Source organism: Myotis davidii, unplaced genomic scaffold (assembly GCF_000327345.1).
Source record: "Myotis davidii unplaced genomic scaffold, ASM32734v1 scaffold1, whole genome shotgun sequence".
NCBI lineage: Eukaryota > Metazoa > Chordata > Mammalia > Chiroptera > Vespertilionidae > Myotis > Myotis davidii.
In genome coordinates, this window is record NW_006294681.1 from 9,067,714 (window position 1) to 9,081,851 (window position 14,138).

At 36.4% G+C, this 14,138-nt stretch overlaps 1 protein-coding gene across 1 annotated transcript in view; it reads right to left on the minus strand.

The window, feature by feature from the left end:
- The window catches only part of COL14A1 (collagen type XIV alpha 1), a 188,524-nt gene that overhangs the window by 79,130 nt on the left and 95,256 nt on the right, over positions 1-14,138 (minus strand). The window contains exons 26-34 of the mRNA XM_015567409.1: positions 12,976-13,115; positions 11,248-11,371; positions 10,490-10,633; positions 9,503-9,667; positions 8,882-8,920; positions 8,610-8,748; positions 8,158-8,300; positions 6,256-6,365; positions 2,145-2,303 (exon numbers count right to left, since the gene is read on the minus strand). Coding sequence (XP_015422895.1) covers positions 2,145-2,303; positions 6,256-6,365; positions 8,158-8,300; positions 8,610-8,748; positions 8,882-8,920; positions 9,503-9,667; positions 10,490-10,633; positions 11,248-11,371; positions 12,976-13,115 — 1,163 coding nt within the window. The remainder of the gene's footprint in view (positions 1-2,144; positions 2,304-6,255; positions 6,366-8,157; positions 8,301-8,609; positions 8,749-8,881; positions 8,921-9,502; positions 9,668-10,489; positions 10,634-11,247; positions 11,372-12,975; positions 13,116-14,138) is intronic.

The window sequence follows — 14,138 nt, forward strand, 5'->3', positions numbered from 1 at the left end:
CATGCAATCCTATTTTAAATACAGGAAAATTGCCGAAATCTGTTTGGCTCAGTGGATAGAGTGTCGGCTTGCGGACCGAGGGGTCCCAGGTTCGAGTCCGGTCAGGGGCATGTACCTGGGTTGCGGGCACATCCCCAGTGGGAGATGTGCAGGAGGCAGCTGATCGATTTTTCTCTCTCATCGATGTTTCTAACTCTCTAACTCTCTCCCTTTCTCTCTGTAAAAAATCAATAAAATATATTAAAAAAAAAAAAAATAATAATAATTTAACCAGTGATTTGGGCCTAGAATTTCATATAGCTAGATTGTTTCTCTTTCTTAAAATAGAGGCTATTCACTTATCCATCCAAGCATCCATCTATATACATCATTTATCCTTATAAGAAAGATATCCTTAGTTTGCTAATTCTGGCTCTTTATAAATTCTAGATGTGCTATCATATAAGCATCTTCCATGAGGTAGAAAATGGTGTGTTCCTTAATCAACATAAAATTCCACACATTAAGAGGAGACAATTCCTTTAAAAATATTATGTAAATATTTTTTAAAGTCTCTTAATATAACTAAAAACAAAAGAGCCTTCCATCACTTTTATATTCTCTCTTTCTAAATAGCTAATCCATAGTTCTCCAAAGCAAAGTAGAACAAAAGCACTTTTAAAGATGCCTCAAAACTCATGCTCAGCAAAATAAGTCAGACAGAAATACTCCAGAACAATATGATTTCACTGATATGTGGGATATAAAACTGAAAGCAACGAATGAACAAACAAGACAAACAAAAAGACCCTCATAGACCCAGACAACAGTTTGGTGGTTATCAGAGGGATGGGGAGGTAGTACAGAGTAAAGGAGGGTCAAATATATGGTGATGAAAGAAGATTTGACTTTGAGTTGTAGGCATACAACGCAATATACAGATGATGTATCATAGAATTGTACCCTGGAAACACAAAATTATATTATCCAATGTCGCCCCAATAAATTACACATATATTAGCATCAATGCACACAAGGATTTTATTTCTATTGTTACCACAAAGAGAAATGCCACAAAATAGCAGAGTCCCAAAGTAAATCACTTTAGCACTCTGGGACAGTTTGCTGGTGTGTACAGTGAATGGGTTAGATGAGAGTAGTGCAATTAAAACTATGCTCCCTTAGGAACCATTGGAGGTGGGGACACCTACTACCCTACATCCTCTCTTCCATTCAATCAACATGGATCTGTTTTAATCTTATTTATTTGATTGACACATCAGAAGATTTCATTTGCACAAAGTGACCGTCAGCTTAAATAGATTTTGAGAACTACTAAGTTGTTCTAAAGTTTCATATAATGGGCTAGTTCTACCGACTTATGAAAGTACAAGACAATAATAGTCATTCATAATTCATTTTATGTTTCCGTGACATATAAGAGAAATGCAGAATTGTTGGGGTTGTTTAAAAGAATAAACTATTCCCCAGGCTAAATGGTTCTAATTTATAAAATGACTCAAATTAGAGAATGATGGTAATTAGCTATGACTGCATGGTGTTAAAAGAAAAACTTGTATATGCCGTGGGTAATGAGTGAAGAAAAAGTTATTTCTTTGCCAGTTGGAAGTCTCAAGGCTTAAATTCCTTGTTGTATGAAGGAAAAATATATTGTTTTAGAATGATTTGTCACCTAGATAACGATATGATTAAAGGGTAAATTTCACATGAACAATAGCACAAAGCTAGTTGTAAATGCCCAAATCTAATCCAAATGAGAGGCTTATGTCAATTTCCTGTGTATAATAATTACCCATTTTGTATGAATCTACATTTGCTTATACAAATGAAGTTCTTTCACAGTTTTGATTCTCACATTAACAAACCATTTATGCCACAAATCATATGATGAGTGTTTTACTATCTGAATTTTAAAATGCCTTTAGAAAATAAACTAGCTTAATTCCTGGAGTATAATATAGCAGAAGTTTACTGCCAAGAGCTTTAACTATGAATGTTTTAGTTCATTTGTAAAGGCTGCTAACTATTTAGCCATCAACCCATCCATTCCTTTACCAAACCTCCCCCCTGGGCAATAAATAATTATATTTTTAAAAGACCTTTTTCTATAACAATAACATGGCCTCAATTGTTTATCCACTTACTGGTGCAGAGTTTCCATTTGGTCCTCTTGATCTAACCATTCTCCCTAGGACTTCGACACCATCCACTGTGATATTCGCCGATGCATTTATTGCCTTCTCACCCACTTGCTTGCAGTCAATAACCACTTTGGCCAAAGTCTTGTTGACAACAATGTGTAGCTGGATAAAAGTCAGGATGTTTTAGTAGGTAAGAAGTGAGAGGACTATCAACCACATTTACATAATTGCATGACTCATTACTAAAATATATGAAAGAGAAGAGCAGGAATTCTGTCACTACGCATTTTGCTAGAGAAAGGTTCTACTTTGTTACCTCCATGACTGTCCCACAGTCAGTACCATGTCTGTTTTTATTTAATTAATACTTTTCTTTAAAGCAACTTTGAAATGATTCACTTTTTAAAAATCTAGCCTTCCTCTAAAGCAGTAATATCTTGAAATCACAGGGTTGTGGTGGGAGTTATGCCTTTTCTGAAAGCACAATAAAACAAACGTAAAAGTATTAAAATGTAAAAAATGCTGGTTGAATTACCAACAAAAGTTACCTGTGGTACTACCAGCAGTTGGTAATTTAAGGTGAGGAGAAAAGATCTAAAATCTAAAGGGAAAGGAGGAAGGCTTTCTAGTGATTATAGGCCCAAATAAAAAAAACTCTTCAGCTTAATGTATAGTTCAATGATCTGAAACTGGAATCTCTAGAATCTGGAGGTCCACGGTGATATATTCAAAAGTCTACACATTCTTTGTGAGGATTGGTAAAAATCTACATCATCATGTAGGTGATGGTCAAGGTAAGTATATTCTAAATGAGACACGTTGTAAGCACGTTCTGCCATGAAATTTCAGTGCTGATAAAGCATTTCAATTTATGATGTCTGTCACATACTTCTTGTTTGTGGCAGGCTACTTGTTTAGTGAGCTAAAAGAGTGAACTTAATTGGCAAAGAATGATTTCATTTTCATGATTAAATGAAAACCAAAAGAAGTTCCAAATAGCTGTATAAGAGAAGGTATCATAGCAGTTCAAAGAGAAAGTGTTGGGCAATGTGAGGCATGGTTACAAGAGTTATAGCAGCTAGTACTGTATTGTGAGCAGAGGTCAAGTGACCAGGAAATAATGTCATCTTTAAAATTAAAATAATGTTACTTTTAATTTCATGGGTTTTATTCTATCTTCATTTATTTTTGTTTATTTGTTGCCTGGGAACTAAAAGCATAAAAACTTATACCAATTGATGTAAGTTACATTATGATTTAAATAATTTACATCGATAGTGGAGGCTCCTAATATTCTTTTTCCTTCAAAAAGAAGTTAATCATAATCTATCCAGATCAACACTGCAGGAGTAAATTACTTGTTTCATATTACATCTCTTTTATAATCATTTAAAAGGGTATAGTTTGACTCTTGTGTGTTTTTGAGCCTTAGAATATTTTTCATTATTATAAATTATAGAAATTTTCATGCTGAGCGCTAGACAAACCAATATATTATGCATGCTTTAAGAACTATTAACTTGTGAGGGAGATTATTCATATTTTTAAAATTGTTGCTCAGTGGTTAGAGTGTTGGCCTCCGAATGGAAGGGTCTATGGTTCGATTCCCAGTCAAGGGTACATACTTGGGTTGCAGGTTCAATTCCAGGCCCCAGTCGGGGCATGTTTGGGAGACAACCAATTGACATGTCTCTCTCATATTGATGTTTCTCTCCCTCTCTTTCTCTCATTCTCTCTCTCCCCCCCCCCCAAAAAAAAGAAAAATCAATGGAAAAAATAAAAAATATATTTTGCTTTACAAAAGGAGACATAAAGTTTTCAGTCCTAACTGATTTGGCTCAGTGGATAGAGCGTCGGCCTGTGGACTGAAAGGTCCCAGGTTTGATTCAGGTCAAGGGCATGTACCTTGGTTGCAGGCACATCCCCAGTAGGAGGTGTGCAGGAGGCAGCTGATCGATGTCTCTCTCTCATCAATGTTTTTAAGTCTCTATCCCTCTCCCTTCCTCTCTGTAAAAAATCAATAAAACATTTTTTTAAATTTTTCAAAAATATTTTGACTTCACTTAAGGATCCATTTATATAATTATAACTTTTTGAAAGAGACTTTGGGGCCATACTTCATACCCAAAGTGTATAAAATAAAGCACATGAAGAACAATAAGAATTAAGGTAAAGTATTTATTCAATTATAACCTAAGTTTATGAACAAATCAAATTTGATCAGTACAAACTGAATTTGCATCAAGATTTTCCATTAATAGATATATTAGTAGTTTGTTCCATGATATGCCTTTATTTTATTTAGCTTTAGCTTCATTAAGACTTAGCAAAGTGGAAAAAGATTTTTTTCTTTTTTTAAAACAATTTATTGATGAGAGTCAGAGAGAAACATCCATTAAGTTGTCCCACTTATTTATGCATTCATTAGGCGATTCTTGTATGGGCCCTGACTAGGGATCAAACCTGCAACCTTGGCATATGGGGACAATGTTCTAAGTAACTGAGCTGCCTGGCCAGGGCCTAGGAAGATTTTTCTTCATATAATTTTTAAAAATTTGAAGTTTATAAATTTGAGACCAATTTTTAATGAACCTACCTATAGGTCTTTGAGTTCTCCTGGTAAGGTAAGCAAAGCTTAACATTTACCTAAAATTCTTAAAGAATTCTTTGAAGAAAAATTACTAGTACAAGTCCATGCCTATTCCACAGGCAAAGATGGCAATTATTTTTAACACTCATGAAATCTCACATGCTTTTCATCTCCTGAACATTTTTTCCTTGACTACTTTGCAGCAGACACTGTATAATCAAGAAAAGAATCATGTCAAGAGGAATTTGGTGAGATATGTCAATAACTCCAAAGATATGCTAATGCGACCAATTTGAACCATGAACTAATTGATTTCCACTTGCATCTCATGTGTTTTTATGGTATCTTTTATGGTCTTATTCAGTCAGGGAAAAATTACATTTTTATGCAACTCTTTATGCATGACAGAGTCAGAATTTTGTTATGCAATTGTTCATATGCAGTGAAGGTATTCAAAACTCCAGAAAGTAGTAAAGTTAGGTGTTTGATCATGTACTATGTCAGGAGACAGAACCAAGATAAAGACTGCTGTGCTATATCCCTTTTCTCTCTCTAATAGGGCAAGAAGGGATGGGTTAAGAGGCTTTTGCTAGCGCCACCTGGTAAATGCTCTGCTCTCTCTGCAGTCTTGGTATTGCATGCCTACCAGTCCAGAGATCAGTGGGGTTATTTGCCAAACATAAAAGAAACAGTACATATTGGAAGGAAGCATGTCTACCAAAACTAAGTGTTTCTGAGATGTAAAATGTTAAGGAACAGAGCTCTTGTTACAAGTCCAAATTAAAATAAGAGCAAGTTAAGTCAGGTTTTACAAAATTTGTCCTCAGGGGTAACTTTTATGATGGCAGTAATAGGTTGTGTGATTATATGTTAAAAAAAACACAGTTATATCTATCTTTACATAGATATAACTATGCAATCAGTTATATCTATCTTTACATTTTTTTAAAAAATATTTTTATTGATTTTTTTTACAGAGAAGAAGGGAGAGAGATAGAGAGCCAGAAACATCGATGAGAGAGAAACATCCATCAGCTGCCTCCTGCACATCCCCCACTGGGGACATGCCCGCAACCAAGGCACATGCCCCTGACCGTAACCGAACCCGGGACCCCCCCAGTCCACAGGCCGACGCTCTATCCACCGAGCCAAACCGGTTTCAGCTATCTTTACATTTTAATATGATTCGGCTAGTTGTACCTTTCATCTGCACTGGTAGGCAGGTAGACCAGCAATCCTTTCTACATCACACATAATGCCTACTTAATAATACAGTGCCCTCTATTAAATTGTTCCTCATGGTGGGAACCTGGACCACTTCTATCATATCTCCTGGGGTACCTGCTAAAAAATTCACATTTCAGGGTTCTATCTCAGAATCTCTAGGCATTGTTAATAAATCCTGCAGGTAATTCTTTCTCCAGTTGAAATTTGAGATCCAAAGCTGTACGGAATAGTTTCACCATCTATCTGTTGCTTTGCCCAACGTGAATAAAGACTATGTGTACACAAAACATTACCCACCTTGTGAAAGCTTCCATGGAAAATTTTCCTAATTTCAGGTCCTTCAAACGTAATAGTTTGAAAATCTCCACTGTAGTCATAGTTGAAATACGTTAGGGTTTTCCCACCATCTAATCAAAGAAAAATATGTAAAAAGAATTAAAATGAGTGAATAATTTTCTACAATTCAACTGAAGACAGAACATAATGCATCCATTGTTTTGAAGCTCTGTTTACAACAAAGTGATGAGTAAGGAAGGATCTGCAGTCCTTGGGTTGCCCAGGCTTTTAGCTGGCCAGACTAACTGACTTAACAATGTGGTGATGACGGCAAGGCAAGGAATCCTACACATATTTTTCCTCTATACTTCATTGCCTTCATTACCCTCTTGAAAGAGGGGTGTCTGAAGCTAGGACTAGAGGCAGACAAAAAGGGGGAATGAAGTTAATCAAATCTTAAGAAACAGAAACCAGACTCTTTGCCTAATTAACCCACTATAGCAAACAACTTTCCCAGGACATGCAACTTATACCACCCCAAAAGAATGATATTCCAAGATGTCTCTTATTATGAACAAAGAAAACCCTTCCTAATCTTGAGTATTTCATGTTACAAGTAATATTTTGTTACATAGAAATAAGAATATTTTTCTCACTAATTCATTCCCATGTTACAATTTAATTCTTCACTCTGCTTTCAAAAGGAAAAGCTAGTCTTAGTCATTTTGAGAGACTTCATTGTTTTCCATTCCTGCATGTATATGGAGTTAGTGGCTAACACCTTTTTAATCTATAACCTTCCCTTAGTTTTGATATCAATACAAAATGCTTTCACAAGATCATATTTAGTTGTTGATTCATTTCCATGTACTGAAAAGTCTTTTCACAAATACTAGCTGAAAACAAGTTTAAAACGCTTTCCTTATCCAAATGTTTGAGTTAGTACCTAATAGTAGCAACTAAATTTTGGTTCCTAGCTTCACTGGAATTCTAAACTAAAAATCTATTTAGAAAACTCATTGACATTAACAAAAAACTTGATGATCTTTTTATTTTTTTATTTTTATTTTTTTTATTGCTTAAAGTATTACAAAGAGTATTACATATGTCTCCCTTCCCCCCCGCCCCCGCCCTTGACAATCCCCTGGCCTCCTCTACCCCCCAGTGTCTTATGTCCATTGGTTATGCTTATATGCATGCATACAAGTCCTTCGGTTGATCTCTTACCCACCCCCCTGATCTTCTTAAGTGATCATTATATGTGACATCCAAGAGTGTGAGGTTAAGAAGCTTCCTTCATTGGTTCCTTCTCAACTTTTCAAAACCCAAACAATGGTGGGTTTCCCAGTCGTCAGACCTCTTCTCTTCTCTTTCTAGACTCATTCTCTAGATGACTTCACCCAATATCATGGCTTATACATATATCACCCAGACAACTTCAAAATTCATTTCTCTATCCCAGCATTCTTCCCAAATATACTTCTGGCAGTCTGGCGGGTTGTGTGTGTGTGTGTGTGTGTGTGTGTGTGTGTGTGTGTGTGTGTGTTTTCAATATGAAATAGGCATCTTACAACATCATATCCATATCCAAAAAATGAACTTGTGGTCTCATGCCATTGACTGACCCCTCCTTCTTCCATCAACCTCACTCTTCTTGTAGTCATCAGTAGCTCAGTAATTGTCTCTTTCACCTGCTCACTACTTTTCCCAGAGTTTAGAGCTGGCACACAGTAGGAACTCAGTGAATATTTGTGGAAAGAAGGAGTGGGTAAATGAATGAGTGAACTGTTACATAATTCATTTTAGTATTCACTAGCATGGTTTAAGTGAGGTATTCTGCAATATACACAGAATAGGCAAGATGGCATGCCACATACATCACTCATACATGTGTACAGATGTTATAGAAATAAATATACTTACTATCTAAAATAACTCCAACCAATGGGTCCGAATTTTTATTTAAAATCTCCCAAAGAGCAAATGGCTCCTCTGGAGTGTCAGGAAGAATCCGGAATAGAAAACTGATAGTATAATCAGAAGGTAATCCTTCTGGATGCAAATACCTAAAAATGGAAAGAAAAAAAATATTTTCTTGTATCCCTCCTCAAAAGGTTATATATCTGATTATAAAAGCACTAGAGGCCCAGTGCACAACATTGATGCACTGGGGCGTGGGGGCAGGTACCTCAGCCTGGCCTGTGCCCTCTCGCAGTCTGGGACCCCTCAGTGAATATCCCCCGAGGGGTCCTTAGCTTTAAATATTATAGAAAACCCTACCAGGAACTATTACAGCCTATCAAAAGTAGGCATCATTTTCACATTGAGATATAATAAAAAATGATTGGCTTTAATATCTTGCAATGGAAACATACTTGGTAGGCTGGGAAACCAGGGCATCTTTATGCAGTCGGTAACAAGGGTACACATTGAAGGTACCAGGCTCCATAGAAACCCCTTCCATCGATGAAAAATCCTTTTCAACCAAACCAAACATTTCCATCATCTTAAATCCTTTAAAAAAAAAAGAATAAACAGGCATTTTAGGATGTTAAATTTCAAAATTAGCCTATTAAAAGAAAAATCTGGACCCCCAAATGGGAGTTATTTAATATATTTCTACTTGGAAAATTGTGATAATGCATACCGGCAAGATCAATGCCATCCTTGTGCACCAGTGGGCAGGCTGCAAAACAAGACAAAACAAACAATATAAAATCTTAATTTAGATATTTTCTAAACATATCCTTTCCCTGTCCTGAGAACAGGAAACTAACAATCTTTCCGGAAGTCAATTGTGAAGGGAATCCAAACCAGATGTGGCTATGGTTTTCTGTGGATTCCTAAATATTGAAACGCTCTCATTTTTTTTCTTAAATCAAAGGGCCATTGCCTCCTTTTCCTCTCCTGGGTCCATGAAAACTGGTGGTCACTTAGGAACATGTGTTGGGATAAGTCTCACTTCTAGTGCATTACACTGGTGGGCAGTCTTAAAACATTTTTAAAAACTATTTGCTACAGCTGTTTAAGAAGAGTTGCCTTTAAACACAGACTCTCATCTTATTAGGGAAGGTCTTCATCAACCGAAAACTCTACGCCTGGGAGGTTTACTTCCAACTGCTCTAAAACATAAAACAATGTCTGCATAACAAACGGCTCTACCAGACAATATTCTTTCCTCAAGTCAAGATGGGATTCATTATTTAACTGGTATGAAATATCTCAACCTTTAAGCAACATAAGTAAGCACACATTTCAAAGAACTCACTTGCCGAAGCGGTTTCACAGACAAAAGTAATCAACTCATCTTCAATTTTCTTAAAGGCGTCGAAGTCATCCACAAAGAAGACATGGCGTGCACTAGGCTTGCTGCCAATGCTAACCAACTCCGAATAATCCGCATCAGCCACACCAATTGCAAAAATGCTGTAGCCTGTGGCAGAACGGAAACAGCTTTCTGATTACTTTCCATTGCACAACAGATAAGTATCGCAATATAAGACACGGCCAAATGTTTAAAATATGTTTGTGAAGGAGGGCTAGTAGTGTTCTTTCTTAACAGTTCATCAGAATTGTGCATGCATGTATTGCATTATATGAAAATTATTCCATCATCCCCTACAAAACTTTTCCATTTTAAAGAAACTCAAGAAGGCCAATGCCCCCATTAGGACTTGAGACAAAATAGTTACCATTTGAGTAACATCTTTATGTCTGCGTATGTTTAATAATTATGCGAAAATTTATAAGATGTAGTGTAGTTGAAACAGAAATTTTATCACAGTTTTTATTTCATATGTAGAAACTGAGGTGTTAATACGCTTAGCAGCAGAGGTAGGTCATGGTTCAATGCTTGGAAAATGAATATTAAACAACTATTTGCCAGGTATATTTTATGTAATGTAATCTTCACGACAGTGTTATGAGAATCCCCATTTTACAGATGATGAGGCTGAGGAGATTCTGTGCAGGTTCCCTCCCTGGCCCTTTATAATGGTTCTTTTCATAGTATTGCATTTAATTGTTGGCATTTCTTAGACAGGGAATCCTGTATGTGGAAGAAGTATTAGAGAAAATAAAGCAAAATAATAGATTTGTAACCTGAAAAGTATTTTTTTAAATCACACTTTTCAGTTATATTAAGAAAGATTCAGAAATATTTAAGTCATACAGATTCAGCTTCTGAATGTATATTCAGAAAAGAGCAATGTTACCATATTACTGGTAGCCGCTTGCTTATCTGTGTAAAACTCACCATCTGATTGCATTTCACTGGAGATTTTGTTCACATCATCTTGTGATCGTCCATCAGTTATGACCACGATGACCCTTGGGATGCCTTTTCTGGTACCTGACTCTGAATTAAACAAGGTATCTCGGACATGCTTAATTGCTTTTCCTGAAACAAAGGAAGGCAACAGTTCAATTTCATTTTTGTTTTGCTAGGGAGGGAAGGGTAAGAACAAAGTTCTTAAATCAATGAAAACCTTTTTTTAAAAAAAATCTATATAATTATGCCTTAAAAATGTGACTTTCGATGATTAATGAAGATGTGAGGTATATATCACATATATAATGAAATAACATTCAGTCATAAAAAGATAAAATATTGCCATTTTTGACAACATGGACAGATCTTGGAAATATTATGCTATGTAAAAGAAATCAGACAAAAAAGGAAAGAACCATGTGTTTTCACTTATATGCAGGATATAAAGCAAAAAAGCAACAAGTGAACAAATAAACGCATAGATACGGAATCATTGGGAAGGGTGGGGTGCAGTGTAAGGTGAAGGGCAAAGAGGGGACTAATACATGGTGACGGAAGGAGACTAGACTTCAGGTGGTGAGCCAACAATAGAGTCTACAGAGGTCATATTACAAAGTTATACACCTGAAATTTATATGTTATTAACCAATGTTATCCCAATAAATGTAATTCTATAAACGTAATTTCAGTAATCACTAATAGTTCATTATTTTGGGTCTTAACTGGGCTTTCTTTGGTCTTACCTGTTTTTGTATTTCCTCCTTTGTAGGAAATACGTTTAATCGCATCAAGAAGAGTCTCTTTGGTGTTGTAAGTGTTTAGCTTAAATTCCGTTCTGGGGTCATCAGTAAACTGAACCATTGCAACCTGGAGAGAGAAGGTGTGTTTGTTTTTACATATATGTAGACTCCCCCTGGGCCAGATAAGATACCTTCAATTTAATTTCTTACTTAACCCAGTCCACAGTTTCCTTGGTTTAAAATTCCATACCAAATTTGATGACACATTAAATAGCATTTTTTCTCTGAGTACCTTTCAGAAAGTATTTTTAAAATCTCTCTCTACAGACTGACATACCTCAATATGGGGGTGGGGGACGAGAAGAGATAAACCAAAGAACTGTCATTTTTGTGAGCCTTCAACTGCTACCAGTTTATTGAGTTCTACTGCAGATGTCACCATCTTTAGGAAACTTCCTCCAATCCCCTGATTTCTCCCTCCCTGAAATGCTTCAGCAACTTTATGTATTTGGCAGTAATATCCAAAATTCCTCAGCTGTTCTTCCAAACTATATTCCAAAGCTGTTCATTTCAGTGCATCCCATTGCTACTACCCCAACCCATTGCTACTGCCCCAACCCATCTCTCTGATGGAACATGAGAGCAACATCCTAACTGGTTTCTCTGCTTCCACTCTTACTCTTATTAATATTCATTTTACAAAGCAGCCTTTAATCTTTTTGAAAAAGCTTATCAGATCTTTTCTCTCCATACTTCCTGCTGGTTTCCATTGCATTTAAGATGACATTCAACTACTTCAATAGTCCATAAGACTCAAGATAATCTGGCTTTTGCCTACTTCTTCCACCTCTTCTCCTACTATCCGCATACGCACCCACTATATTCTAGCTACAAGTTTTAGCGTCTGAAGCCTCAAGTCTCATTTGCATCTTAGGTCCTTTGTACTCACTGTTTTCCTTGTCTGCAAACTCTACTCTCAGATCTCCTTTGTAATCATTTACATCTCAGTTCAAAAGCCACCTCCTCAAAGAGGCCTTCATTGACCACAAAATTCCAAATACTCTCTTACACACACACACACACACACACACACACACACACACACACACACTTTTAAGTAACCCTCAGTGAATTTAAGTCCTATCACTCTGTTTTCAGAGCTCACATCCCTACCTTGTGAACTTACTTATTTGCCTATTTATGTCTATTTCTCACTCTCCTCCTCTCTATGCCTTTAAGAATATGATCACCAAGGAATCAGAGACATTGTTTATCATATTCATTATGACAGCCCTATATCTGGCCATAATAAATCCTCAGTAAATATTTGTTGAATGAATAAATTAGTTTTATGTTTTACTTGATTTATACTGAGGGGCCACAACTTCTATCTTTCAAGACTTTAATGTCTGTGAGAGCAGGGGAAATATTGAGTATATCCATAAAGGAAATATCCTATCCTAGTATATATTAAAGGAACACCTGCTGGCATGGCCATTCCAACCTGTCTTAGTTTTCTGAACTCAGTAGCTTTTAAGGATTAGCATCTTCTCAATCTCTATCAGGCATCAGTAAGCTGCTTCCAAACACAGACTTATGTATTCTCTCATTTAGGGATGGATTTGATCATTATAGTTCTTTATCTAGATGCCCTGACTAATAGCCATAATAATGCATTAGAATAACTTTTTAATGCATATAGTAAAGTAATAATTGATTTATTAGCCTTACTTGAGTTCCATCTGCACCAATCTTGTTTAGGGCTCCAATGGTGTTATAGAGAAAATCCGTGATCTTGTTGAAATTTTCATCTCCAATACTCCAGGATCCATCCACCATAAACACCAGGTCTGCCTTGGCAGCTTTACATACTGAAGACCAAGAATAAATGTTGAATCAGATATAAGAAAACAGAGTTGGTATTAAATCAACAAAGCAGATACCAATTTCCCTCTAGTAACTCATGCTTTTCCCCCCAAAAAAGATATCAATCCTTTCAGGTTTATATTCCAAGCTTTTGCTCATTATGCTTCCTGACCATCATTTCCCTTCTATGTTCAAGGTTCCTATTCATGACTCAGGAGCTTCTGCTGAACACATGGAATTAGAAAGGAAAAAAATCCACCAACCTCAGTCCCAAGGAATAGAAATGAAAGAAGAGAAAAATATGGAAGTGAGGTGATTTACAGACAGACGAATCAGCAAACACTTTCTAGTGCCTAACAGTGGTTCTCAACCTTCCTAATGCCGCAACCCTTTAATACAGTTCCTCATGTTGTGGTGACCCCCAACCATAAAATTATTTTCGTTGCTACTTCATAACTGTAATTTTGCTACTGTTATGAATCCTAATGTAAATATCTGATATGCAGGATGTATTTTCATTGTTACAAATTGAACATAATTAAAACAGTGATTAATCACAAAAACAATATGTAATTATATATGTGTTTTCCGATGGTCTCAGGCGACCCCTGTGAAAGGGTCGTTCGACCCCCAAAGGGGTCGCGACCCACAGGTTGAGAACCGCTGGGTTAGAAGAAAGTTCAAGCTATTGCCCTGTGCACCTTATCTTCTGTTTGTTCAGTTGGTAACTTCAGAGTGATTCAACTTCAAAAGGAAGGCATGTGACATCTACAACTTGATATGCATCTGGGCTGAGGTCATAAGCAAACTTTAATTCCAGCCTCACTCATTCTGTCTGTGACTTTCTGCCACCCATTGATACGTGCCAAAAATATACACTAATGCCAGGGAAAATATGATCAGTAATATAACTGATGATAACACTAACAAGCAAGCAAAAAACACACCAACAAAAGCCTACTCCACTGAAAGCATTTTAACTGTCATTTTTGGCATCATGTACACTTTCAAATGATCTATGCCTCTTT